The sequence below is a fragment of the Lynx canadensis genome, chromosome X, assembly GCF_007474595.2.
Source record: "Lynx canadensis isolate LIC74 chromosome X, mLynCan4.pri.v2, whole genome shotgun sequence".
Lineage (NCBI taxonomy): Eukaryota > Metazoa > Chordata > Mammalia > Carnivora > Felidae > Lynx > Lynx canadensis.
Window position 1 is genome coordinate 85,950,852 of NC_044321.2, and position 26,603 is coordinate 85,977,454.

Genomic DNA, 26,603 nt, shown 5'->3' on the forward strand with positions numbered 1-26,603 from the left:
CACACTTACACTTGCTCCTGGTATTCCTGGGAAACCTGTGATTCCAGGGGACCCTTTAAGGCCGGGTAAGCCCCGTAATCCAATGGAGCCAGGGGGGCCTGGTTTCCCATTAAGTCCCTTGATGATACTGGGGAGGCCGGGAACTCCAGGCAAGCCTGGTGGCCCTGGGGGGCCAGCCTCTCCTTTGTCACCTGGGAAAGACACAAACAAGCTTAGAAAAAGGACTCTGGGCAAGAAAAAAACCTGCTCCCCCAAGGCGCAGGTATCCTGGATCACAGCTAACCTTGGGGACGGTTAGCTTGGGGGTGAAGGTGTGGGTGGGGGAGGTGCCTTCAGCCTTAGGGGGCACCAGTCAGGGCCACCCCAGCTCTAGCACTGCTAGTGCCCACGCCCCATCATCCGCCAGGCTCCTCCAGGGGTACGACAGCCTCTGGCTCAAAACCTCAGTTTCCTGCAGTGGCAGTGAAAACTGGCAGCCTCAAAGTCCAGCACCCTTCAGGCCCAGAGAAGGCAGACTCCTTGGAACCCCGGTTGCCACCCATACTGCCAGTCTAGGGGGTCTTGCCCTTTCTCAGGAGGGAGGTTAAATTTGAGCATTTCTCTTGCCCCATTGCCTGCCCCAGCACCTCTGGGCCCAGGAAATCCGTCAGATCCAGCTGAGCCTCTAGAGCCTTTGTCTCCTTTCAGCTGCAGGTTCAGGATTGGAGGTTGTGGACTGGGGATTCCAGCTGGCCCTGGGTCACCTCTGTCTCCTGCAGGGGTGGAGATTGCGAGACCTTTGTGAAAGGAAGCTTACACACGGAGTCAGGCATGAGCTGACCATTCATCTCAGCTCTTCCCCTCTCTGTCCCCCCTCCCACCCCAGGCTTCCTTTCTGGGCCCTTTCTTGGCCCTGTTTCCCCAACTTTGCATCAGTGTGCATGCCCTGTCCTTTGACAAGCCCAAGGTCCATCAGCAACTTTGGCCCCACTCAAAAGCCTCCTCCACTGAGTATCTGGTAATGTATGATGGGGCCTCTAATATGCAGTGATAACTCAGAAGTGATTAGATCTCTCAGTTTAAAAGGACTTCATTTAGGGGGGCGCCTGGGTGGCTCGGTCAGTTAAGTGTCTGACTCTTGGTTTCAGCTCAGGTCATGATCTCACGGTTCCTGAGTTCAAGCTTCACGCCCAGCTCTGTGCTGACCTTGCGGAGACTGCTTGGGATTCTCTCTTTCCCTCTCTCTCTGCCCCTCCACTGCTCATGCACTTGCATTCTCTCTCTCACACACAATAAATAAAAACTCTAAAAAAAATAAAAAGACCTCATTCAGAAGCCCCAAATCTTATTATCTAACACAAAACTTTTATAAGCCACACCAGGAACAAAGTTGACACACAAAATGTACATTGGGAAGCGTGGCCAGCAAGTTCAGAATTCAGTGCTCCAGCTTACCTTTTTTACCAGCACTACCAGCCCGTCCAGATGGTCCCACCTTTCCGGCTGACCCAGAAATGCCCTTTAATCCACTTGCACCAGGAATACCAGGGAGACCTGGTATCCCTGGAAAACCTACCAGCCCAGCAGATCCCTTCTCACCTGTTGAGAAAAAAGAACTTCGATTATGATCCCTCTTTTACATACAGAGAAATGGAAGCACAGAGAGGCTTACCCCAAATGGAAGTACTTACCCCAAATCACACAGCTAGGAAGTTGTAGAGAAGGGATTCAAACCCAGGTTTCTCTAACTCCAAAGCCCAAGCTGTCAGTCCTTACACATTATACTACTTCCCTGAACAGGGGCATGACACTAAGCAACAGAAGGGAGAGAAGAGGTGGGCACCTCTCTTATGGTTTGCCAAGTTAGAGCTCACAAGTGGCACAGAGAAAAAAAAAAAAAAGCCTAGGACCAGTTGTATGACCTTGGACCAGTCATCTACCCCTGTAGAAAATGGAGATGCCTCCCATCCAACCTCTGGTGTCTAGCAGGACAATCACAGAAACAGAGCAATCGGGGTCCATGGTACGGGGATCATGCAAATGAATAAACACAGTGTGACAGTTACCGTCCTGTGCTTTACTGACAATGCTATTCAGCCCAGCGTTCCGCCTGGCCAGCAGTGAGGGTGATTCACCGTGGCTGGAGTTTTCCCTTAGTGCTAGCTTTGTCCAGCCATCTTACCACAAAAAGTCCCACCCACCTCCCTCCCTCCCCCCCCTCAGCCCCATTCCCCCTTCCGAGGCAGAGAAGGGGGGCAAGCTGGGCAGCATGGATGACCGTTTGAGGCACCCACTAGTGCCTTTCTGAGCACTTCACTTACCCTTTGGACCCGGCAGGCCTGGCAACCCAGTGCTCCCTGGCAAGCCTGAGTTCCCCAAGAAGCCAATCAGCCCTGGAGATCCTGGAAGGCCTTTCAACCCAGGCAGGCCTCTCTTTCCAGCTGATGCAGGGGGACCTGTCTCGCCTCTTAAACCTTTCTTTCCAGGATGTCCTGAATCAGCACAGGAGAGAACACGGGACAGCCGTCAAGCAAGGCTGTGTCCAGATCTGGGCCACTGCCCATTCCCATGGCTTCTGGCTGGCTGGTTGGCTGGCTGGGTTTTGGAAATGGTCCTGTAACCATGGCCTCTGCAGGCTGCTAACTGGCAGAATTCTCTGCTGGCTGAAGCATTAGCTCCAGAGCACCCAGAGCACCACGCCAGTGGCTGTTACTCTCAGCATGGCAGAGCCAGCAAACCCCCTTCTGATTAGAACTTCTTCCCCCTTTATGAATGTGGTGACACATTTTAGCCTCTGAATGGAGCTCTGGGAAGCCAAGGTGGCATCTGGACTCCAGTTTCCTGGTACTTCCAGTCTGAATCGCGCTACAATGGCTGTTTCCTGAGCCAATCAGTGAAGTAGAGGTTAAAGCTGAGCCATTGTTTCAGCCTCCCAGGGAGCCATGGATACAGGGCTGCCCTTTTAATCCCTCATGCAAGCAGTTAAGTCAGCCAGTTCCTTGGCATTAAGGTTGAAAGGCCCCCTAGTGCCAAGTACTGTAGAAATCCCCAAGGCCCATTTGTTCTCCTAGGTTGTCTGAGACTTCTTTCACCAGGCTTTAAGTTGGTCAATGGGATTAACCTCCTGAGCTGCTGCCAGAGTGGAATGTTCAGGTACAAAGCAAGGAAATTAAAAAACCAAAGGATTAAATCAGTGACGACAGAGGTATTTGGGCCCCCAAGGACCTAATTGAATGGCTGACTTGGCTTTCTATGAATTGAAAAGCATCAAGTAGCTGCAAGCCCAGGATTCTAATGGGGGGCTGTGAAGGGGATTCCACAACAAGGGAAGGAAATTCAATGGGGGCCAGCCCCACAGCATGGGCTTGAGGACCCCTGGCCTTGCCAAGGTTAGAGTGTATAGTCAGATAATTCCCTGAGCAGGAAAGCCGCGGGGGCATCAGTCTGTGGGCTTGTGTGCTGTTTTCTCACCTGGACGGCCTATGGGAAGACCCCAGAAACACATAAGGATAAAAGGGATTAAAAAGGATTTTAGTGGCTCTGCAAAAACTCAACGTCAGTCACGTGGCCTGCAGTAAGTGGGGGGTGCCATAGTCACTGAGGCAGGGGAGAGGAGGGCGGTGCAAGAAAAAGACAAGCTTCAAACACTAGGCCGGAAGCAGGGGGTGTCAGCCCCCAGGCCCAGTGAAGGCCACTTTGGCCACGGGCCCTCAGAGGCAGGCTCATCAGAGAGGCAGGCCACCGTATAGTCATCCTCCTCTCAAGCTTCTCCCCTCAAGACCAAGCAGGCTCCCCTCGGTCCCAGCCAAAGCGGTGGACATGGCTAGACCCACCTCCACAACCAGGGCAGCTTCTTTAACTGGGAAAGGCATGGGGGAGGCTGAAGCACATAGTTGAGGGGGAATGAGGCCATGGGGGAGGGGCGGGGAGTGATCTGTGGTAACATTTTGGAAGCCAAACTACAGAAATCCATTCTGCTCAGCACTGCAAGGGTCACTTGAGATTGGAAACATGAGGGGTCGGAAATGTCAAATGTCTTTCTAAACCCTGCGCAGGTCTCAGGGCTGCTATGGCTCTCAGGGCACCAGGGCCCAGGGCCCAGCTTAAGTCTGTCAAGCTGGGGCCCCTCCTCCAAAGGACCTACCTGAAGGGCCTGGAAAGCCTGGTGCTCCTGGGAGCCCGGGTTTGCCCTTGATGCCGAATCGGCCATCAGGCCCTGGGGACCCTGGCTGTCCCACATGGCCTGGTGTTCCAGGCCTGCCCCGTTCACCTTTGGGGCCCAGCAAGCCTGACTTCCCAGGCAGACCTAATGAAAGCAAGGGGCAGATGGTCACAGTCTGGATCAATAGCAGGGACTGGTCACCACACCAACTTGCAGTTCAGAAGCCTGGCCCGGGGTACACCCCAGATGCCATTGTCTTCTCGGCGCTAGCCTTGCTGCTGTTTCTAGCAGCAGAATCACAGGCTTTACAAGAAATCTATTCCTTGTGGTCACTTCTGGATTTACTAAGAAAGGAGAATAGACTCAGGTGATTTAAGAAAAAGTTCCCAACAGGGAGAGACAGAACAAAATGACTTTTTATTTTTAACCTGCCAGTTAATTCACCAGCCCAGGCTCATGCGTATATTCATGCAAGCGTACCCACCACGGGAAGACTTTCTGTAGATTGTTAAATATGTGAGTCAAAAAGAGTCACCCTTGGGTCCTGGAAGGCCAGGGTCTCCAGGAAATCCTTGGTCCCCTGGCAATCCCTGTAGGCCTTGCTCCCCCGGAGCACCATTTTCAGCACCATAGATGTCACCAGAGGCTCCCTTGGAACCTGGTAAACCTGGACTGCCAATTTTCCCAGGCAAGCCATCTTTTCCAGGGAGCCCAGGAAACCCAGGCAAGCCCTTCTCCCCACGAGGTCCAGGAAATCCTAAATGTAAAGAGGCAAAAATAAAAGACCATGGAGGTTTAGAAGTAACAGGTCTGGGTAGAGATCTCTGACACAGATTTTCTTTATCTATTATAAAAGCTAACTAGGGGCACCTGGGTAGCTCAGTCGGTTAAACATCTGACTTTGGCTCAGGTCATGATCTCATGGTTTGTGGGTTCGAGCCCCATGTCGGGCTCTGTGCTGACAGCTCAGAGCCTGGAGCCTGCTTTGGATTCTGTGTCTCCCTCTCTCTCTGCCCCTTCCTTGCTGGAGCTCTCTCTCTCTCTCTCAGAAATAATAAACATTTTTTAAAAAAGCTAACTAACATATTAATAATGTGTGTCACTTCTCTTGAAAGTCAGGAGCGCCCTGGTCCTGGGAGGACTTGCCAGAAGCAAGGACTGTGCCATGTGAACCGGAGAAGGTTCTAGCTCAGTGAGGCCAGGCCTTCAGCTGAGCTTAGAAACCCACTCTTGGGGCTGATCCACTGGCCAAAGAGCATAGATTACATCCAGGACTTCCTGTTAAAGGCCCAATTCTTCTGAAGTCATCTAACCCCTGCTGTCTTGCCTCCTTCTTCCTCGGGGGTGGAAGAAATTGAAGCACCAAGAAACCATAGATTGTGTGGCCCAAGATGAGCCCTGTGCTGTAGAGCAGGGTTGTTCTCAAATTGAGTGTGGGTCAGAACCACCTGGAGGAGAAGGTGCTTGGTAAAATCCAGATTGCTGGGCACCGCCCCCCCTAGAGCTTCTGATTAGTAACTCTGCCAAGGGGCTCCAAATCTGCCTTGTTAACAAATTCCCAGATGATGCTGGTGCTGCAGGGAACACAGTTTGAGAACCACTGGTGCAGCATAGAACAAGGTTGCAAGAGGGTGTGAGCAAAGGGATAGATATGAACCACTTCTCTCTGACTCATCTGGATCTCTTTCTCTGAGCTAGAGGGAGTTGATCCAAGAAATTGCCAGAGGTACTCGGCAGTCAGATAACCTGGTAGAGTACTAGTTCTGTCACTAGTGGTTTTGTGACCTCAAGCAAGTCACTTTCCATCTGAGCCTCAATTTCCTCATCTGAATATGAAGGGGTTGTTCCAGCTGATGGCCCTTATTGCTCTGATATACTGTCACTCTCTATCTTGAAGCTCTGCCTTGCCTGAGTATGAAGTCAAAGCCATCCCACTCAGGGACGCCTGGGTGGCTCAGTCAAGCCTCTGGCTTAGGCTCAGGTCATGATCTTGCCATTCATGAGTTCAAGCCTCATGTCAGGCTCTGTGCTAACAGTTCAGAGCCTGGAGCCTGCTTCAGATTCTGCATTTCCCTCTCTCTCTGCCCTTCCCCTACTTGTACTCTCCCTCTCTCTCAAAAATAAATACAACATTAAAAAAAAAACCCTCCCCCCTCCCCTACTTGTACTCTCTCTCTCTCTCAAAAATAAATAAAAAATTAAAAAAAAAATCCATCCCACCCACACCAGAGTGTGAACCTAACTTCCTATAATCAGGGGATGGCTACCACAATACAAACTCACACTCAAGGAGAAGCACAAAAGGAGAAGCAGGCAAGGAAAAGCTTCTTTCCTTACCTGGCAGTTCAGGAAGGTGAACTAATCCTGGACTTCCAGCCTTTCCTTTATTTCCACGCAATCCAGGCTGGCCTGCAATCCCAGGGAGGCCACGGGCCCCCTTAGGACCTGCAAACCCAAACATGAATCAAGAGGGGAAAGGAAAGTCAGTGCGGCTGGTTTCATTTGTAATGTCCACTCAAGAATCCTAGTCTCTTGGAGGGCCTCTTACTCTTACCTCCCCACACAGACCTCTCCAGGAGCCATTCTATTGCCTCAATCCTCAAGGCTGCCCTCTCAGGAAGAATGTGGATCCCCAAATGCTACCAGGCTATGCCCTGCTTCCTTCAGCCCACGGCCCTTACAAGTGTGTTCAATGGCTTTCTTTGGCCTCATTCCATACCTGGGAATCCGGGAGCTCCTGGTAAGCCTGATGGACCGTATGATCCAGGAATTATACACGGCAAGGTGACCCCTGTAAATGGTAACATGTAAGCATCTTGTGAGCCCACTAAGTCGGGTGGGCTCTCCTAGCATGCTCCTTTCCTCCAGTTCTGTTGGATGAGCCAACCAAGCTCTTCCCACCCAGCAGCTTGGAGCCCATGCAAAAGAATTGTGGCATCAGAAGCTCTCGGGAGTTACCCCCTAGTGCAACTGCTTATAGGTAAGAGTACTCCTAGTGTCCAAGTGCCAGAATGTCACCTCCTAAACCATCAATGTCCAGTGGGCAGGCATCTACCTATGCATCTACCTATGCAGTAGATGTTACCTAACAAGATTTCCTAGAGGTAGCCTATGTAGGAGCAGCAGCAAATGGCAATGACCTCCTCACCCTACCCTCATATGAAGCCTCTCCCTAGGATGGGTGCTTGGGGATAGGCCTGAGGATCCATTATGGCCATGTGACTAGACTGGAGGGTTTGAAGTCAAGACCCCTCAAGTTCACATGTCTGCCCTTTTCTTGGAATGAAAACAAACTATTGGGTTCTTTTCCTAAACCATCGGGTTCTTTTGACCCACAGCACTTGGGATCTACAGAAACCTATTGGTGATTACTGTGGGTGAGAGGTAGCTGTATTTCTGTATCAGACAAACACTGAAGGCCACTCTCTTGGCCATGGCAGACAAACAATGACCATTCCCTCAGCTCCTCCTTTGAAAATGTCAACTCTGGTACTCAGGGAGATGCAGTAGTCAATTTCAGTGTTCAAGACTTTGAAGTTGGCATGCATAGCCTTCCCCTAGCAAATTCTTCCTTGCTCATTCATAATTCAAATAAAAAGAGTCTACACAAGATCACAGAGGGGAGGTTTAATAAAATACCGATGAACAAATTTTGTGTAGGCTCCAAGTGCCATTTACAAATAGTTGCTATGCTAATTAAAATTAGTCTTGCCTATTCATTAAAACAATCCCCCAAGGCCTGCTTTAAGCCACAGAGCCAACAGTTCTAGTAAACTGCTATAGTTTTTGCCTGTACCTAAAATAAATCACAAATTGCCTTTCTTAAAGATATGTTTACAATCTATGATTTAGACTGCTTACTCAACTAGATGGCATTCCTTCTGCACTTGCTCTATTCACAAAGAAACATGGGGAATTGAATATAGTGTATTGGTTAAGAGGTGGGGGCTCTTAACCAATACACTATAGACACCGAGCCAGACAGACCTGAGCTTGTATACTAGTTCTGCTATTAACCAGCTGTTTGGACAAGATACTTAACCTCTCTGAGCCTCATGTATAAAACGGGAGCTACTTTTCTCATGTGGCACTTGTGAGGATTATATGAAATAATGCTAACGACATTCTGCACAGTGTCTGGCACCTTGGCGGTTGCTCAGCAAACAGTAGTTTTTTATTATCTTATTTAAGGAGGAGCATTCAGAAGAGCTCCTCCAAGACCAGCTCCTGGTTTCTACCTTAGTCAGGTTAGTGATGCTACTTTGTAGCCTGGGCAGCAACTTTCCGCCTTGTAGACCTCAGGTTCCCATAGCCACACTTCTACAGGTGGAGATAGCCATAGGCCTGATCTTGCCCCATTAGTGGTCACACCCATCTCCATCCTGCCAGACATTGGAATGATGGCGCTATTTCTCAGGGCTATTTCCCTACTGTGGAACTATAACCTATGGGCAAGCACCTTATGATGAGATGCCTCACTGGGAGAGGACTGCCAGTCCTGTGTTCAGCTTGGGCCTCAGTCCCTTGGACTAGGCTGAAGAACTGCCTCCCTAGATAGTATCACGAGAGGGATCCTGCAGAAGATTCTCCTGCCCCAAATATTTCAATAGCCCATTGACTCCAATGTATCAAACACTGCAGTTCCATCGCTTTCAACCTTACAACAAACAGTAAAACACAAATATCTCTGCGCTGGGTCCAAACACGAACCATCCATCCTCACTCAATCATCAGATAAGTTTCATAAATTCTCTTTGCCTGTGACAGCCAGATTAAAAACAAACGTTTAGAGCATGGGGCCAAGGTCAGGCATCGGAAAGGTTCCAGGACAGGACAAATAATGACAAAAGGGAAGATGGAAATCAAGGGCATGTTTCCCTTTTGCCTCAGACCAGGCCTGTACACCACAGCACCCTTGTGTATGCAAGTGGAGGGTCAAAATGCTGAGAAGGTAAGACCTTCAAGTCATCCTGGTATCTGGCTCTTTCACATTACATCTCTGTCTTCTACTTCACATCTGTGAATTCAGAGCCTTCTCTTCAACAAAGCATAAATCAGCTTTATCCATGTTCTGTTCTATAACACACAATCTAATTAGTCAGGATTTCCTCCATAAATGCCCAAATTCATCGTCAAAATAAAAAGCACCTCTGCTTACCAAGATTCTATCATTTCAGTTTACTCTGGGTCCAGTGAATAAACATCAGACATGTGTTCATCTTCCAGCTACCTCTCAAGGCAAGTTACAACCCCAGCTAAGTTCATAAAATGAAGGTGCTCAAGGCAGACATCAGCAAAGCCATCAACAAGCATGGTGAAGGAAATCAGTCCCTCTCAGAGACTGCATGCCCATTTACTCCTGTATCTCCTCCCAAAAATCAGGAGTGACAGTGTCAGTGTCAGCCTTCATGCACCCCTCCCCAGCCAAAGACTCTAGCATGGTGCTCAGGCCATCATGAGTGTTTGCGAGAAAGGTGAACAAAAAGGAAGGGACATTTTGGCAACATCAGTGTTTGAGAACCTCGAGGCTGAGCTAGCTCTCACCTCCCTCTGTGTCTAAGCCTCCTTTACCAATGCTCTCCCTGCAGCAACAGTCACCTAGACCAATCAAGTAAAAAAGAAAATTAAACCCGGACAGAAGTTCCTTGAGGCCCAAGGGGAGTCTTGTCTGCAGACTGGGTATGCCCACTAATCAAATTCCCTATCCAGATTGAATGGAGAGAGCTGGCACCCACACAGGATCAAGGACACAGTTGCTGTTTCAATAATAACCAGGGTAATTGATTACTGTGACCATCTGGATCAGAGCCTCTTTTGAAAGAGCCAGTTGTCTGCTCGTCCAAGGTTTGTAATGACTCACACCACTAGGTTGAAAAGCTTCTAGTGACTACATCCCCATCCAATGCAGCTGCTCTAGCCTGGGCCACCACTGGTTGGAGTGAACACATTTAAAGAACAGCATCCCTTCGTTTTCATGGCAACAGTAATGGCCATCATGCAAATGTCAGGGGCTCCCAAGTTATGTCTTTTTAAAATTGTGTGGACTGGAGGCGCAGGAAGATGGCGGCGTAGGAGGACGCTGGGCTCACCGCGCGTCCTGCTGATCACTTAGATTCCACCTACACCTGCCTAAATAACCCAGAAAACCGCCAGAGGATTAGCAGAACGGAGTCACCGGACCCAAGTGCAGACGAGAGGCCCACGGAAGAGGGTAGGAAGGGCGGCGAGGCGGTGCGCGCTCCACGGACTGGCGGGAGGGAGCCGGGGCGGAGGGGCGGCTCGCCAGCCAAGCAGAGCCCTCGAGTCCGGCTTGCAAAAGCGGAGGGGCCTGACGGACTGTGTTCCAACAGCAAGCGCGACTTAGCGTCTGGGAGGTCATAAGTTAACAGCTCTGCTCGGAAAGCGGGAAGGCTGGAGGACAAAGGGAGGGTGAGCTGCGGAGCCCCCGGACGACAGAGCTCAGTTTGGCGGGGAACAAAGGCGCTCGCCAGCGCCATCTCCCCCGCCCATCCCCCAGCCAAAATCCCAAAGGGAACCGGTTCCGGCCAGGGAAATTGCTCGCTCCGCGCAAACACCCAACTCTGTGCTTCTGCGGAGCCAAACCTCCGGCAGCTGATCTGACTCCCTCCGGCTGCCACAGGGCCCCTCCTGAAGTGGATCACCTAAGGAGAAGCGAGCTAAGCCTGCCCCCCCTCCCGCCGTGCACCTTGCCTTCCCACCCCAGCTAATACGCCAGATCCCCAGCATCACAAGCCTGGCAGTGTGCAAGTAGCCCAGACGGGCCACGCCACCCCACAGTGAATCCCACCCCTAGGAGAGGGGAAGAGAAGGCACACACCAGTCTGACTGTGGCCCCAGCGGTGGGCTGGGGGCAGACATCAGGACTGACTGCGGCCCCGCCCACCAACTCCAGTTATACACCACAGCACAGGGGAAGTGCCCTGCAGGTCCTCACCACACCAGGGACTATCCAAAATGACCAAGCGGAAGAATTCCCCTCAGAAGGATCTCCAGGAAATAACAACAGCTAATGAGCTGATCAAAAAGGATTTAAATAATATAACAGAAAGTGAATTTAGAATAATAGTCATAAAATTAATCGCTGGGCTGGAAAACAGTATACAGGACAGCAGAGAATCTCTTGCTACAGAGATCAAGGGACTAAGGAACAGTCACGAGGAGCTGAAAAACGCTTTAAACGAAATGCAAAACAAAATGCAAACCACCACAGCTCGGATGGAAGAGGCAGAGGAGAGAATAGGTGAACTAGAAGATAAAGTTATGGAAAAAGAGGAAGCTGAGAAAAAGAGAGATAAAAAAATCCAGGAGTATGAGGGGAAAATTAGAGAACTAAGTGATACACTAAAAAGAAATAATATACGCATAATTGGTATTCCAGAGGAGGAAGAGACAGGGAAAGGTGCTGAAGGGGTACTTGAAGAAATAATAGCTGAGAACTTCCCTGAACTGGGGAAGGAAAAAGGCATTGAAATCCAAGAGGCACAGAGAACTCCCTTCAGACGTAACTTGAATCGATCTTCTGCACGACATATCATAGTGAAACTGGCAAAATACAAGGATAAAGAGAAAATTCTGAAAGCAGCAAGGGGTAAACGTGCCCTCACATATAAAGGGAGACCTATAAGACTCGTGACTGATCTCTCTTTTGAAACTTGGCAGGCCAGAAAGAATTGGCACGAGATTTTCAGGGTGCTAGACAGCAAAAATATGCAGCCGAGAATCCTTTATCCAGCAAGTCTGTCATTTAGAATAGAAGGAGAGATAAAGGTCTTCCCAAACAAACAAAAACTGAAGGAATTTGTCACCACTAAACCAGCCCTACAAGAGATCCTAAGGGGGACCCTGTGAGACAAAGTACCAGAGACATCACTACAAGCATAAAACATACAGACATCACAATGACTCTAAACCCGTATCTTTCTATAATAACACTGAATGTAAACGGATTAAATGCGCCAACCAAAAGACATAGGGTATCAGAATGGATAAAAAAAACAAGACCCATCTATTTGCTGTCTACAAGAGACTCATTTTAGACCTGAGGACACCTTTAGATTCAGAGTGAGGGGATGGAGAACTATTTATCATGCTACTGGAAGCCAAAAGAAAGCTGGAGTAGCCATACTTATATCAGACAAACTAGACTTTAAATTAAAGGCTGTAACAAGAGATGAAGAAGGACATTATATAATAGTTACAGGGTCTATCCATCAGGAAGAGCTAACAATTATAAATGTCTATGCGCCGAATACCGGAGCCCCCAAGTATATAAAACAATTACTCATAAACAGAAGCAACCTTATTGATAAGAATGTGGTAATTGCAGGGGACTTTAACACCCCACTTACAGAAATGGATAGATCATCTAGACACACGGTCAATAAAGAAACAAGGGCCCTGAATGAGACATTGGATCAGATGGACTTGACAGATATATTTAGAACTCTGCATCGCAAAGCAACAGAATATACTTTCTTCTCGAGTGCACATGGAACATTCTCCAAGATAGATCATATACTGGGTCACAAAACAGCCCTTCATAAGTTTACAAGAATTGAAATTATACCATGCATACTTTCAGACCACAATGCTATGAAGCTTGAAATCAACCACAGGAAAAAGTCTGGAAAACCTCCAAAAGCGTGGAGGTTAAAGAACACCCTACTAACGAATGAGTGGGTCAACCAGGCAATTAGAGAAGAAATCAAAAAATATATGCAAACAAACGAAAATGAAAATACAACAATCCAAACGCTTTGGGACGCAGCGAAGGCAGTCCTGAGAGGAAAATACATTGCAATCCAGGCCTATCTCAAGAAACAAGAAAAATCCCAAATACAAAATCTAACAGCACACCTAAAGGAAATAGAAGCAGAACAGCAAAGGCAGCCTAAACCCAGCAGAAGAAGAGAAATAATAAAGATCAGAGCAGAAATAAACAATATAGAATCTAAAAAAACTGTAGAGCAGATCAACGAAACCAAGAGTTGGTTTTTTGAAAAAATTAACAAAATTGACAAACCTCTAGCCAGGCTTCTCAAAAAGAAAAGGGAGATGACCCAAATAGATAAAATCATGAATGAAAATGGAATTATTACAACCAATCCCTCAGAGATACAAACAATTATCAGGGAATACTATGAAAAATTATATGCCAACAAATTGGACAACCTGGAAGAAATGGACACATTCCTGAACACCCACACTCTTCCAAAACTCAATCAGGAGGAAATAGAAAGCTTGAACAGACCCATAACCAGCGAAGAAATTGAATCGGTTATCAAAAATCTCCCAACAAATAAGAGTCCAGGACCAGATGGCTTCCCAGGGGAGTTCTACCAGACATTTAAAGCAGAGATAATACCTATCCTTCTCAAGCTATTCCAAGAAATAGAAAGGGAAGGAAAACTTCCAGACTCATTCTATGAAGCCAGTATTACTTTGATTCCTAAACCAGACAGAGACCCAGTAAAAAAAGAGAACTACAGGCCAATATCCCTGATGAATATGGATGCAAAAATTCTCAATAAGATACTAGCAAATCGAATTCAACGGCATATAAAAAGAATTATTCACCATGATCAAGTGGGATTCATTCCTGGGATGCAGGGCTGGTTCAACATTCGCAAATCAATCAACGTGATCCATCACATTAACAAAAAAAAAGAGAAGAACCATATGATCCTGTCAATCGATGCAGAAAAGGCCTTTGACAAAATCCAGCACCCTTTCTTAATAAAAACCCTTGAGAAAGTCGGGATAGAAGGAACATACTTAAAGATCATAAAAGCCATTTATGAAAAGCCCACAGCTAACATCATCCTCAACGGGGAAAAACTGAGAGCTTTTTCCCTGAGATCAGGAACACGACAGGGATGCCCACTCTCACCGCTGTTGTTTAACATAGTGCTGGAAGTTCTAGCATCAGCAATCAGACAACAAAAGGAAATCAAAGGCATCAAAATTGGCAAAGATGAAGTCAAGCTTTCGCTTTTTGCAGATGACATGATATTATACATGGAAAATCCGATAGACTCCACCAAAAGTCTGCTAGAACTGATACATGAATTCAGCAAAGTTGCAGGATACAAAATCAATGTCCAGAAATCAGTTGCATTCTTATACACTAACAATGAAGCAACAGAAAGACAAATAAAGAAAATGATCCCATTCACAATTGCACCAAGAAGCATAAAATACCTAGGAATAAATCTAACCAAAGATGTAAAGGATCTGTATGCTGAAAACTATAGAAAGCTTATGAAGGTAATTGAAGAAGACTTAAAGAAATGGAAAGACATTCCCTGCTCATGGATTGGAAAAATAAATATTGTCAAAATGTCAATACTACCCAAAGCTATCTACACATTCAATGCAATCCCAATCAAAATTGCACCAGCATTCTTCTCGAAATTAGAACAAGCAATCCTAAAATTCATATGGAACCACAAAAGGCCCCGAATAGCCAAAGGAATTTTGAAGAAGAAGACCAAAGTAGGAGGCATCACAATCCCAGACTTTAGCCTCTACTACAAAGCTGTCATCATCAAGACAGCATGGTATTGGCACAAAAACAGACACACAGACCAATGGAATAGAATAGAAACCCCAGAACTAGACCCACAAACGTATGGCCAACTCATCTTTGACAAAGCAGGAAAGAACATCCAATGGAAAAAAGACAGCCTCTTTAACAAATGGTGCTGGGAGAACTGGACAGCAACATGCAGAAGGTTGAAACTAGACCACTTTCTCACACCATTTACAAAAATAAACTCAAAATGGATAAAGGACCTAAATGTGAGACAGGAAACCATCAGAACCTTAGAGGAGAAAGCAGGAAAAGACCTCTCTGACCTCAGCCGTAGCAATCTCTTACTCGACACATCCCCAAAGGCAAGGGAATTAAAAGCAAAAGTGAATTCCTGGGACCTTATGAAGATAAAAAGCTTCTGCACAGCAAAGGAAACAACCAACAAAACTAAAAGGCAACCAACGGAATGGGAAAAGATATTTGCAAATGACATATCGGACAAAGGGCTAGTATCTAAAATCTATAAAGAGCTCACCAAACTCCACACCCGAAAAACAAATAACCCAGTGAAGAAATGGGCAGAAAACATGAATAGACACTTCTCTAAAGAAGACATCCAGATGGCCAACAGGCACATGAAAAGATGTTCAGCGTCGCTCCTTATCAGGGAAATACAAATCAAAACCACACTCAGGTATCACCTCACGCCAGTCAGAGTGGCCAAAATGAACCAATCAGGAGACTATAGATGCTGGAGAGGATGTGGAGAAACGGGAACCCTCTTGCACTGTTGGTGGGAATGCAAATTGGTGCAGCCGCTCTGGAAAGCAGTGTGGAGGTTCCTCAGAAAATTAAAAATAGACCTACCCTATGACCCAGCAATAGCACTGCTAGGAATTTACCCAAGGGATACAGGAGTACTGATGCATAGGGGCACTTGTACCCCAATGTTCATAGCAGCACTGTCAACAATAGCCAAATTATGGAAAGAGCCTAAATGTCCATCAACTGATGAATGGATAAAGAAATTGTGGTATATATACACAATGGAGTACTATGTGGCAATGAGAAAAAATGAAATATGGCCCTTTGAAGCAACGTGGATGGAACTGGAGAGTGTAATGCTAAGTGAAATAAGCCATACAGAGAAAGACAGATACCATATGGTTTCACTCTTATGTGGATCCTGAGAAACTTAACAGGAACCCATGGGGGAGGGGAAGGAAAAAAAAAAAAAAGAGGTTAGAGTGGGAGAGAGCCAAAGCATAAGAGACTGTTAAAAACTGAGAACAAACTGAGGGTTGATGGGGGGTGGGAGGGAGGGGAGGGTGGGTGATGGGTATTGAGGAGGGCACCTTTTGGGATGAGCACTGGGTGTTGTATGGAAACCAATTTGTCAATAAATTTCATAAAAAAAAAATTGTGTGGAAAAAAAAGATAGGTTTGAGGAGTTATATGTGGTTGCCATGGAAAGAAAAAGAAAGCTAATGCTCTTATCGGAAGTAATTTTTTGGAAAGTCTTGGTACTACAACAAGAACATTTTCTGCATAAGGTATCTCTCAGGCTAGAGCTTACTATATCACTATATTCCTAAGAACTTTCTGTGTCTGGGGCCTAGTGAAGTTTAGGATACAAATGGTCCCATGGGCCTCCTTCTGTTGACTCAGCCTGTTTTCAAGCAGTCAGAATGTTGATAATAGCCAGATTTGAGTGTGTGTAAGTATATAGGTAACTCAGTTTATAACTCAGTTTAAAACCCAGTTGCCTACAGAAATGGTTGGCCTAGAATAAAGACCCAATTGGCACAGGGGTAGTGGAATGACCATGAATAATATCTCTGGGAACAGAGATGGAGGCAAAGCTAGGACTTCCAAAAGTACAATACTTTAGTTTGATAAAATTCCTCACAGCCTTCAGGGTTTTGTAAACTGAAATACAACTTGGGTTTAAGAATCTTGAATCATCAATTTTTAACATATACTATCATCCTTGGTATGCCAACACATGAAAGTAGATTTTAAAGTCAATAAACATGACAAGACCTGGTTTCTGTCTTCTTTTTTGGTAATTCTTCAAAGTGACAAGGTAGAGTGAGAAGAAATAGGTCTAAGAAATAGCCCCTTGGTTATTGAGAAGCCCTTTTCTTCTGTGAGTATATATTAGTATCTTATGGAACATTACACTATACTAGGCAAATTGAGAAATGCTAAAAAGAATTGCCTTCTTTAGTATCCAGACACTTACAAAGCAGTTGGGAAAACTAAAAGCATTAATGGAAGAAAACATGTAATTTAAGAGGAAATGGTATATGTTGTGGAGGTCAAGAGAAGGTTTAGTGGAGAAGTAGGTGTGTACCCTGAAAGACAGATAAAATCTGACTGCACAGAAAAAAAAGAGGAAGAGCATTCCAGAAAAAGGCAACCGCTTGTAGCTTTGGACTAGCGGCGAGACGTGATGATATCAGTGCTTTACAAATACTGAATTGGTGGCATTGTTCATAGCAGAACTGAGTGAGGAAAGTCTGGAGGTAGAGGATGAGAAACCACTTAGGAAGCTGTTTGTCATTCACTCACTCATCCATCCATCCATCCACTCATCCTTACTTCCAATGTCATTCACTCACTCATCCATCCATTCATCCATCCACTCATCCTTCCTTCCAACTGTCCATTTATTCTGAAAAGCATGTAGGTATTTGATAAGCTTAGGTGTGAGACAATGAGAACTTAGTAGCAAGAAGAGGAGGGAAAGAATATAAGAAGCACTGCAAATGAAGAATAAGAAATGAATTTCAAGTTTTCAAACTTCAGATAACAATAAGGATGGTGCCGCTAATGGAAACAGAAGTTGGGATGGAGAGCTATTCTGGCTGTATGCAAGAAGGTGACTTATTAACATAGCACCATCACAATCTACAAGCAGGACTGTCACTCCCTACAATTCCTGAAATGCTGATAGAAAAAGAAGATATAGAAATGCGAGGGGTTTAAGGTATGAAATAAAGATTAGACTAGATACAAGTAGAGTCTCTTCTCAATCTGAGATCTCATGAATTAAGGAAAGGTTCCTCTCTGGTGATGATAGTACCATATAACTTAAGAGGACACCTATCCAATCTCTTGCTCATTACTTCAATGATACTTGTAGCAAATGGCCATCCAGCATATGCTTGAAATTTTCCAGGAATTATGAGCTCACAACCTCCCAAGACAGCTCTGTTACATTTTCAGACTGCTGTTAGGAAGTCTTTTTTGTTTTGTTTTGTTTTTACTAAGTAGAACTGAAGTCTAGATTGCTCTGTATAAGTGTACCACAATTATGTACAATTATGATCCTTTGTCCTCATGAAAAACCTTAAAAAATTGCAAGAAGTGATTATAACCAGCCAAAATTCTTCTTATGACACATTTCATGTACCTGGGTCATATCTACACTCTACAAGGGGTCAGTTTTTCAAGTCCATGGCCATCTGATACCATGACTCACCTGGAAGCCCAGGGAGGCCTTGCTTCCCTGGTAATCCATCTATTCCTTGATCTCCAGGAAGCCCACGAGGTCCGGGAGATCCCGGCAGTCCATTTCCTGGAGGACCAGCTGGACCACTGTGGCCTTTTTCACCAGGAAGTCCTGGTAACCCCTTCTCACCTGGGAAGCCTTGTCCACCATCACCCTAGAGAACACATAAGAAAGAATGCAATCCCAACTTAAAGATTTATCCTGAGTTGTTTGACCATAGGAAAGAGGTAGCCAGTGTGACCGATGTTTGGTTTTTTGTTAAAATTCTCCGTCACTCTAGTTTATCAATCAGTTCCTCTGATTTAGTTCATTTAGTTCATGGAAATGAAGTTTGTCAATTCTTGATGATCTGATAATACAAAATATTCTAGACCAGTGGTGGGGAGGGGGCAGGAAACTGGAGCAAGGTAACAGTCCCTGGCAGGGGTTGGGTCACAGAAAGCAGCTGGATTACCTGCAAGGGAAAGCTACTGAGAAGCTAAAGCATTTTCAGTGATATGGTCAATGGGTACTAGCATTTCTCAAATGAGGCAATGACCCATTTTGAGAAAAAGATTCCCATTTTACAGAAAAGAAAAGCACAGAGCACAGAGTTTCAGTGGCAGAGGTGGGAGGAGATGTTCTACCCTGTCTCATGGTTAGTGGCCATCAGGACCCCCACTAAGTCAGATGTGAGGATTTATAGAGCTTATCACCCAGGAACTATCAACTTACTGGGAGGCCTGGCAGACCTGGTAAACCTGGTACTCCATCCTTCCCTGGGATTCCTGTTTTACCAGGGAGCCCCTGGGGGCCAGGATCACCCCGCTCCCCTGGCATCCTTGATCTTGAACTGCGAGTTGGCTCCCCTTTCTCTCCTTTGCGGCCTGCAGGACCCCGAGGTCCAAATAAACCCTGCAAAACAGACAAAAGGGAACAATCAGGAGATGTATACATTATAGGACTCTGGTACCTAGCATAGGTCTGACCTAAAGCAGAACCTTGGGTACATTTTGGCACTGTTCAGGGCACTTGATAATTTCCTCATCTGGGATTACAACTGCCCATTTTTTTTCTTATCCTTTCTAAATCTTTGAAATTTTTGAGGATGGTAACCCTGTCTTAATTCAATTTCATCTTCAGGGCCCAGCGCAGTGTTAGGCAAATACAAATAATTTTGTGGAAGGAAGAGAGGGATCAAGGAAGTGGGGGAAGGGAGGGAACATAGGTAGGTCAAAGCAGAAAGGGACTTTGGAGATCAGCTAGTCTGACTTTTTCATATTACAGATCAAAACCCTGAAGCTTTGTTTTATTCCAATCTGTCTTTCCTGTGTTTTAGGAACGTGACTGGGGAGGAGTACGGGGCACTGGAAAGCTCCTATTGCTCCCTCAGGGCCAAAGTTTGGTGAGACTTACTGGAGTCCCTGATGGGCCCTGTGTACCCCCAGGGCCTGGATCTCCTCTGGTTCCTTTAAGGCCTGGAAGGCCAATGAGACCTTGTGACCCAGGCAGGCCTGGCTCCCCAGGTGGTCCAATGTTAGGGACACCGCCATCACAAGCACAAAACCCTGAGTCGCCTGGAGGAGAAAAAGACAACATTAAACAAAATAGACCATCTTTCTAAGAAAAAGGATGATACAACAGTGGTAATTTGTGACTTGAACAACTCCCTGGAGGGAATCAGAATGTCCACAGAGAACAAACTCACATGAACTAGGTTTATGAAGCAGATCTACTCTCTATCAAAGTACATTTGTACCAGTGATTTGATTTCATTAGTCTCAGGGGAGACAACCCAGCGATCAGTGAGTCTAATTAATGTACAGCCAGAGTTAAGAACCAGTGCCCTATGCTAACCACTTGGATCTGGAATCTAAGCCACTCAAAAATTCTCTTCATCATAATGTCTTTTCCCTTGTGTTCTGTACACAGAGACAAATGTCCAATAAATGTATGACAGGGATTTTGGCAAAGCACCTTTGAAGTGGTATCAAGGAATCACTAACACTATAGCCCAGCCACCTGTACCTTCCATGCTTATGGTGTGGAAAATGAGAACTTAGGCCAATGTAGGTGACTCTGAGGTCCCCTAACATCCTGAAGGGCCTCTTTTTACTTTCAGAAAATTGATAATCCCTGAAACTCGGAAAGAACAGTCTGTAGCATTTCTCAAGTGTGATCCATGGATCACAGTCAGTTATGTTGCCTGTTCATAAGGCAGCTTGCTGGGCCTCACCCCTATTCTAATAAAGCAGACTCTCAGGAGGCCAGAACCAAGAATCTAATTTTGAGTAATCTCCCTTAGGTGATTCTCATGTACAGTGAAGCTTGAGAATCACCATCACTATTCCAGACTTAGGGAAAACCTTCTAGTCCCATGGGAATATAGAATGGGGAGCATTAGAGTTATATCTTTTCAGGAGCGAGAATGGTATCTGGAAGTACACTAGCTCTGTAGTGAGTCACACAAAGGCAAAGGTTAACATCCTAAGTCAAAACTTGCAATTCCATCTCCTTTTTCTCCAAATAGTCCTCCTTGCAGCTGAACAACAGAGATGGAACTTTTAAAAACTTCTCAACTAGCTCCTATACTTACGTAGTGACATTTTATGACTCAGTAATGAGAAAGGGGAAGAGTAAGTTAGGACGTCTCTGCTTGAGGCTGAGAAGAGCTGTTAACTCTGTGAGAGAAGGGGAAAGATCTCAGATAACTTGAACTCCCTAGGCCATCCCCAAACCTCTCTGGAGCCCAGAGTTTCACCTCTTCCTCCACTTAGGCCTGGGCTGCAACTAAAATGAATTGATTTATTTGAGCTTTAAGCATCTGCATCTCAAGAGTATGAAACAGAGGAATGACCCAAAGGCAGCAAGAAGATGGACAGAGCAGTGTGGCCAAAGGCTGGCATAATCAGTTAGCCCTTCAACATCGGGGGGTGGGAAGGGAGATGCAGTTATTTTTCTGGAGCCAGTTGGTTGTTTCAGAGTGCCAACTCTTGACCTTTTCAGAGTCCTATCCTTCAGACTGAAGTTAATGATAAGTGGCATCCATCCTTGGCCTTGCAAGCTGAAAAGTGTTGCCGCATGTACCGGTTAATAACTGGGGTTAACGGCAACAGCTTCTGCAGGTGGACACAATAGGATGAGCAGCCTGCAAGCCACTTTGTTCTATGTGACCTCAACTTCCAACCTCAGTCTCAGAGCCCTAAACATAGCCCTTCCAACAATCTTAAAATCAAATCCCCGATCAAGATCCCAAATTGCTTTTGTTCACATTCCCAAGGCCGTTAGTTTGCTCATTCCCTGGAAAGCTTTCTGCAAGGAGTGTGGGGAGCAAAGAAACCCAAGGGGACAAAATTACCTTTTATTCCTTTGAGGCCTGGGTTTCCTTTTGGACCTCGTTCTCCTCGGAGACCAGGGAACCCTGGCTCTGTATTCTGTAGTGTTCCAGTCTCAAATGTTCGACCTTCAGGACAAAGGAAGCATAAAGGACCTCACACGAGCCTAGACTCACATGACTCAGCACAGCAGCTCAGTCACTAAGGACTAAGCATCCTTGAGGCTAAACAACTGAAGCAGACACAGGGACCCAAAGTCTGTAGCAAGTCTTATCCTTTATTGACTCTATTCATTCTACTACTGCTTACAGAAGGTCTACTATGTTCCAGGCACTGGACTAGACAGTGAGGGTACAGGAATGACCCAGATAGCTTCAGTAAGCCAACAGGCCCAAAGTCTACCCCAGAAAGTTTGAGGGAATGGGTGCAAGCTGCAGAAGTCATGGGGTTTAGATTACAAACAAGCACACTGGGCATATTTCTAGCCTTTCTCTTAGAATCTAGAATTCCATACTCAGGTAGGAGACTTAGGGAAAATAAGCCTTGTAGAGGCTTTTAGCAACCATCTTGAGGATCCAGGCTTGGCTTTCCATTTCTCAGGCTCTCAGCCCACCCCACTGGAGCTTGAAGGAGCCAATGTTGCTTCATCATGAGCTGCAAGACCAGAGGCCAAGGGGCTGAGAACAGTGGAGGGTGGAATGAAATGAGTACAGAAATTGGAAGGAACTAGATAGTGTTTGGTTATTGAGGTGGCCTTAGCTTGCTTTTTTCTTGATGAGCACTCTGAGTGCTGTGGTCATTAACCTGTAGAAGAAGACTCTGACTCAGAGAGAACAAGGCCTTTGTCACTGCCCCTCTGCCAGTCATTGTGTATCCTGGCTATTTCTCCTGTGAAATGCTCTCTCCCTCAAAAATCATGAGTGTTCTGCCATCTGGGTCACACCTGAGTCTCAACACCAAAGAGAAAAATGAATGACTTACCAGGTGGGCCTGCTAGGCCTGGTAAGCCTGGCAAACCGCCTCTGCCAGGGGGGCCAGCTACCCCAACTGTGGTGCGGCCTGGGTTTCCTTTGTCTCCCTTGAGACCTGGAACTCCTTGGTGCCCTAGGGCACCTGGGACACCTGGAAGAATAAGCCCACACAATAATGCTACTCATGTCACCCTACTCTTCAGGGGCATTGCAATCAGTGGCATACATTGGAAACTAACTCCAAGGGAAGAATTTGGAAAAGCATTTGCCCTTCTCTTGCATCAGAGTTAGAGGGGTCATTAGGAATCATCTAGCCTAATTCCTCAGTAAGTTGAGACCCAAAGTCATGAGGAAACATGGTCAAGGGCACAAAGCTTTTTAGTGGCAAACCTGAGAGGGAAACCTGGTCTCCAGCCTTGTACTTTGTGATTTTTCAACCTTGGTAGTGGGATCAGCTGTACCTCCTCCAGTGGCTGCTTTAAAAGCACAGGTATCCTTACAGATGCCCATCTCCAAGGAACTTAGAAACTGATGCCTTTAAAAGCAATGTCTGAAGCTTTATATTTGGGTCACCATGGCCTCTCAGAATCTGGCATGTCCTTTCTCTATTTACTACTATAGAATGATATACAGGTATGCCCCTCCAATTGTTGTTTCAAGGGTGTCATCCATAGGATCCTGGGCCATTTAGTGCCTGAGTTAAGCACAGAGTGAGGATCTGGGTACAAACTCTCCTCTGGGCTTTTGTTGGCCCCTTCTGGCAAGCATCAGCTGGGATGGCACATCCACAGAAGAGTGACAGGGTTCTAGCAGGCCAACACTGGCCCCCTCTGGTTACCACAAACCTCAGTAGAGTTGCCTGTTTAGCAATGCTACATTATTCAGGCCAAAAGAAAACTGTTCACCCAGGTCCTATCTTCATATACATTAGCTTTGGGACAGTGGTAGGGAGCTTAGTGACTACCATTTACCTTTCCTTTGACTTTGGCTAGGTACATGCCCAGATAAGAATGGATGGAGGACAGATCTGTGCAGGGGGTGGGTTAGTTTGCTTTACCTGGTAAAGCTGGCAAGCCAGGGAGGCCGGAAGGTCCAGGCAGGCCCTGGACGCCTTCATCTCCTTTAAGTCCTGGGAGGCCTGGCACACCAGGGTCTCCAGGGTAACCTGGCATTGTGATGAAAGAAAAAAGCCATAAGCAAACCCAGAGAAGGCCCACTAATGTCACAAAATGTCTAAGAGGAGTTGCAAGGAGATGTCCTCATGGTGGACGTGCCTTTCTTGTACTTCATAGGTCTCTCAGATGCTAATGGCCTCAGTGATAATGGGCCCACTTGAGCTAAGGCTCCATTAATGTCCAGAACCAGTCTGGCCAGGGTTTACCTTCCATGGTAAGATCTGGTAAGTACTAGGAACGTTTTTCTACTACTACCAACCTGCTGTCATGCATCATATGTCTACTATTTGTGTTACGGTGTTGAAGTCTACCACTCATATTATGCACATAGGTTCCCTGGAAGTGGAACATAAGAAGCCGCTGTCGATCATTAACACCTTGGCTTCAATGAATTTACTGGCTAGGGCATGGGCCAGAGAAGATGAGAGAGGAGAAATAATTTAGGACACTCAGGTAGAAGAGGTACAATAGTAGAAGCCTTTGCTCAAGCAAAGAGTAGTTAGAGACACTGGGCATATGGATGTTTGGAGAAGGCAATGGAAAGAGTTGGATACTTCTCCACCTCCTATGAAATTGTCAAACCCAAGCATGAATGGGATCATGTAGATGAGACACCAAGTGTCTCATGGTACAAGGCTGCAGTCAGCCTGGCTGGGGAGGATACCAATCCTTCCCTAAGCATCTTTAAGAGAACAATTTTCAGCAAATTCAGGCCCAGTCTGACCCAAATCCTAGTCTTAGTGGACCCAACACAAACATGAAGCATAGGGCTTGACTTCTTTGCCCAAAGACATTGGAGTTCAATTTTCTAAGTACAGGACTCATGAGGGGCCCTTGAGGGTGTTGGGTTTAGCAGCAATCCAGTGGCTGACAAAGTACCCTTTTCACAATCGCAGGGAATATAGAATTTAAGTCCTGGTCCTTTCTTTTTCACTCAAATCAATGAAAAGTTGCACCTGAGATCACAGCACCATCCGTATCGATGTAAACATCTGGGCCTGGCAAGCCAATGCCACCCTTTTCGCCCTGTAAAGATTCAATGCATTAAATGCAAATATTTCTGTGACCTCATCACTCAAGATCTATGTGCCTTCAACGTTTTATTTATTTTTGGGACAGAGAGAGACAGAGCATGAACGGGGGAGGGGCAGAGAGAGAGGGAGACACAGAATCGGAAACAGGCTCCAGGCTCCGAGCCATCAGCCCAGAGCCTGACGCGGGGCTCGAACTCACGGACCGCGAGATCGTGACCTGGCTGAAGTCGGACGCTTAACCAACTGCGCCACCCAGGCGCCCCATCAAGATCTATGTGCCTTCAAAACCACTCTTCAGGAAAATGAAAGGTTTCTCCTCCTGCAACCCCTGATTCCCAGGGCCAACTAGTCCATAGGTTAATTTCAGAGCTCAATAAATTTCAGATGAAGGCAACATAAGGCAGGCCAGAGGCCTTACACTCAATTGCAAACCTGTCAAAAACAAGGGATCTCAATTTTATTTTGCAACCTGACTCAAGGATAATCTGCTTCTGGACCCGAGGAACATGTCACAAGAACAGACAACATTGCTGCACCAAAGAGGTGCAAAGGAAGGAGCAGTTGCAAAATTTTCTCTGCACACTTAGCAGGCCTAAGACTCTGCTACCATCACTGGCCTTGTTAGTGGATGATGTCAGGCAGAGGAAGTCAAAGGACTTTCCAAAAGGGTGACTCAGTCCCCAAAAGGGGGACTCAGGTATCAGAATCAGATACAATGGCATATCCAGGTAGGGTGGTGGGAGCTGCCTGTCCTAGGTACAGGCAATGAGGGGGTGCATCGTCTGTAGAGAATTTAAAAACAATCCCCCCCAAAAAAATTTGGCAATTCTAAACCATGTCAGTAGTAGAATATTCTTCCTTGTAGAGATGGATTTGCTTTCACAGCCTCCCCCTTTTAGTCTGCCATTGATCAAGTGGAATCTAAGGAATGCTCAATGGCTTTGTGTGTTAAAAGTAGTTCATGCACTGAAGTGCATATGAAAAGAGTAACCTTTAAAATGTTAAAAAATACTTCATCTCATCTGTAGGCATTTGTTAAGGTCCAAGAGTTTGTGTCCTCCTTCCCCCTGCCCCGCCCTCAATTCATTTTGAAAACCTAATGCCCAAGGTGATGGTATTAGGATGTGGCATCTTTGGGAAGTGATCAGGTCATAAGGGTGGAGCTAATGCCCTTAAGAGGACTAATGCCCTTATAAGAAAAGGCCAAGAGAGCTAGCTTGCCCCTTCCACCATGTGAGGACACAGTGAGAAGTCAGTGACATGGAAGAGGACCCTCACCCAACCATTCTGGCACCATGATCTCGGGCTTCTCAAAACTGTGAGAAATAATTTTCTGTTGTTTATAAGTCACCCAGTCTGTGATATTTTCTTATAGCAGCCAAATGGACTAAACAGCATTTATGGTAATTTTTCACTCTTCCACCTCCCCAATCCAGGATTTTCACTTCCCAACAACATTACCTTAATTCCTGGAAATCCATTAAATCCAGGGAAACCTGAGGACCCTTTCTTGCCCTGCGACAGAAACATAGTTACAACTAAGTCAAATGTCTAAGAGCATACGGGGGACTGGTCTTTGGACGAGGCCAGGGCAAATGGCACAGGGACGTTGGCTGGCATGCCAGAGTATTCCAGGAGTCTACCTGACTCTGGAGGGTGTAAAAGGTTCCAGAAGGCAATATGGACAAGGTAGCCACCTTGCATCTTAGGAGGTACAAGGGCCACCGGCTAGAGATGAATACAAGCAGGCTGGCCTTGCTAGACCCTGATAACGTAATAAGTAAGTATGACCATGGTACGGCACTGGATTGGTAGCACTGGAGACTCTGCTTCTTGGGTCAAAAGAAGATAGTGGCTGAGATTATACCAAAGAGAGGTAGATACTTTGTATTATAA

General features: G+C 46.2%; 1 protein-coding gene across 3 annotated transcripts in view; it reads right to left on the reverse strand.

The window, feature by feature from the left end:
* COL4A6 (collagen type IV alpha 6 chain) overlaps positions 1-26,603 on the reverse strand; it is a 318,514-nt gene that overhangs the window by 19,018 nt on the left and 272,893 nt on the right. For 2 of the 3 annotated variants that reach the window (XM_030305618.1, XM_030305620.1), the window contains exons 16-32: positions 26,169-26,222; positions 24,630-24,699; positions 23,556-23,663; positions 22,509-22,649; positions 21,551-21,655; positions 19,609-19,769; positions 18,928-19,107; positions 18,184-18,367; positions 9,686-9,739; positions 6,861-6,932; positions 6,479-6,586; positions 4,677-4,898; positions 4,124-4,285; positions 2,301-2,471; positions 1,435-1,578; positions 627-752; positions 10-191 (exon numbers count right to left, since the gene is read on the reverse strand). In XM_030305618.1, the coding sequence (XP_030161478.1) occupies positions 10-191; positions 627-752; positions 1,435-1,578; positions 2,301-2,471; positions 4,124-4,285; positions 4,677-4,898; positions 6,479-6,586; positions 6,861-6,932; positions 9,686-9,739; positions 18,184-18,367; positions 18,928-19,107; positions 19,609-19,769; positions 21,551-21,655; positions 22,509-22,649; positions 23,556-23,663; positions 24,630-24,699; positions 26,169-26,222 (2,244 nt within the window). The remainder of the gene's footprint in view (positions 1-9; positions 192-626; positions 753-1,434; positions 1,579-2,300; positions 2,472-4,123; positions 4,286-4,676; positions 4,899-6,478; positions 6,587-6,860; positions 6,933-9,685; positions 9,740-18,183; positions 18,368-18,927; positions 19,108-19,608; positions 19,770-21,550; positions 21,656-22,508; positions 22,650-23,555; positions 23,664-24,629; positions 24,700-26,168; positions 26,223-26,603) is intronic. The other variant, XM_030305619.1, reaches the window with a different exon arrangement.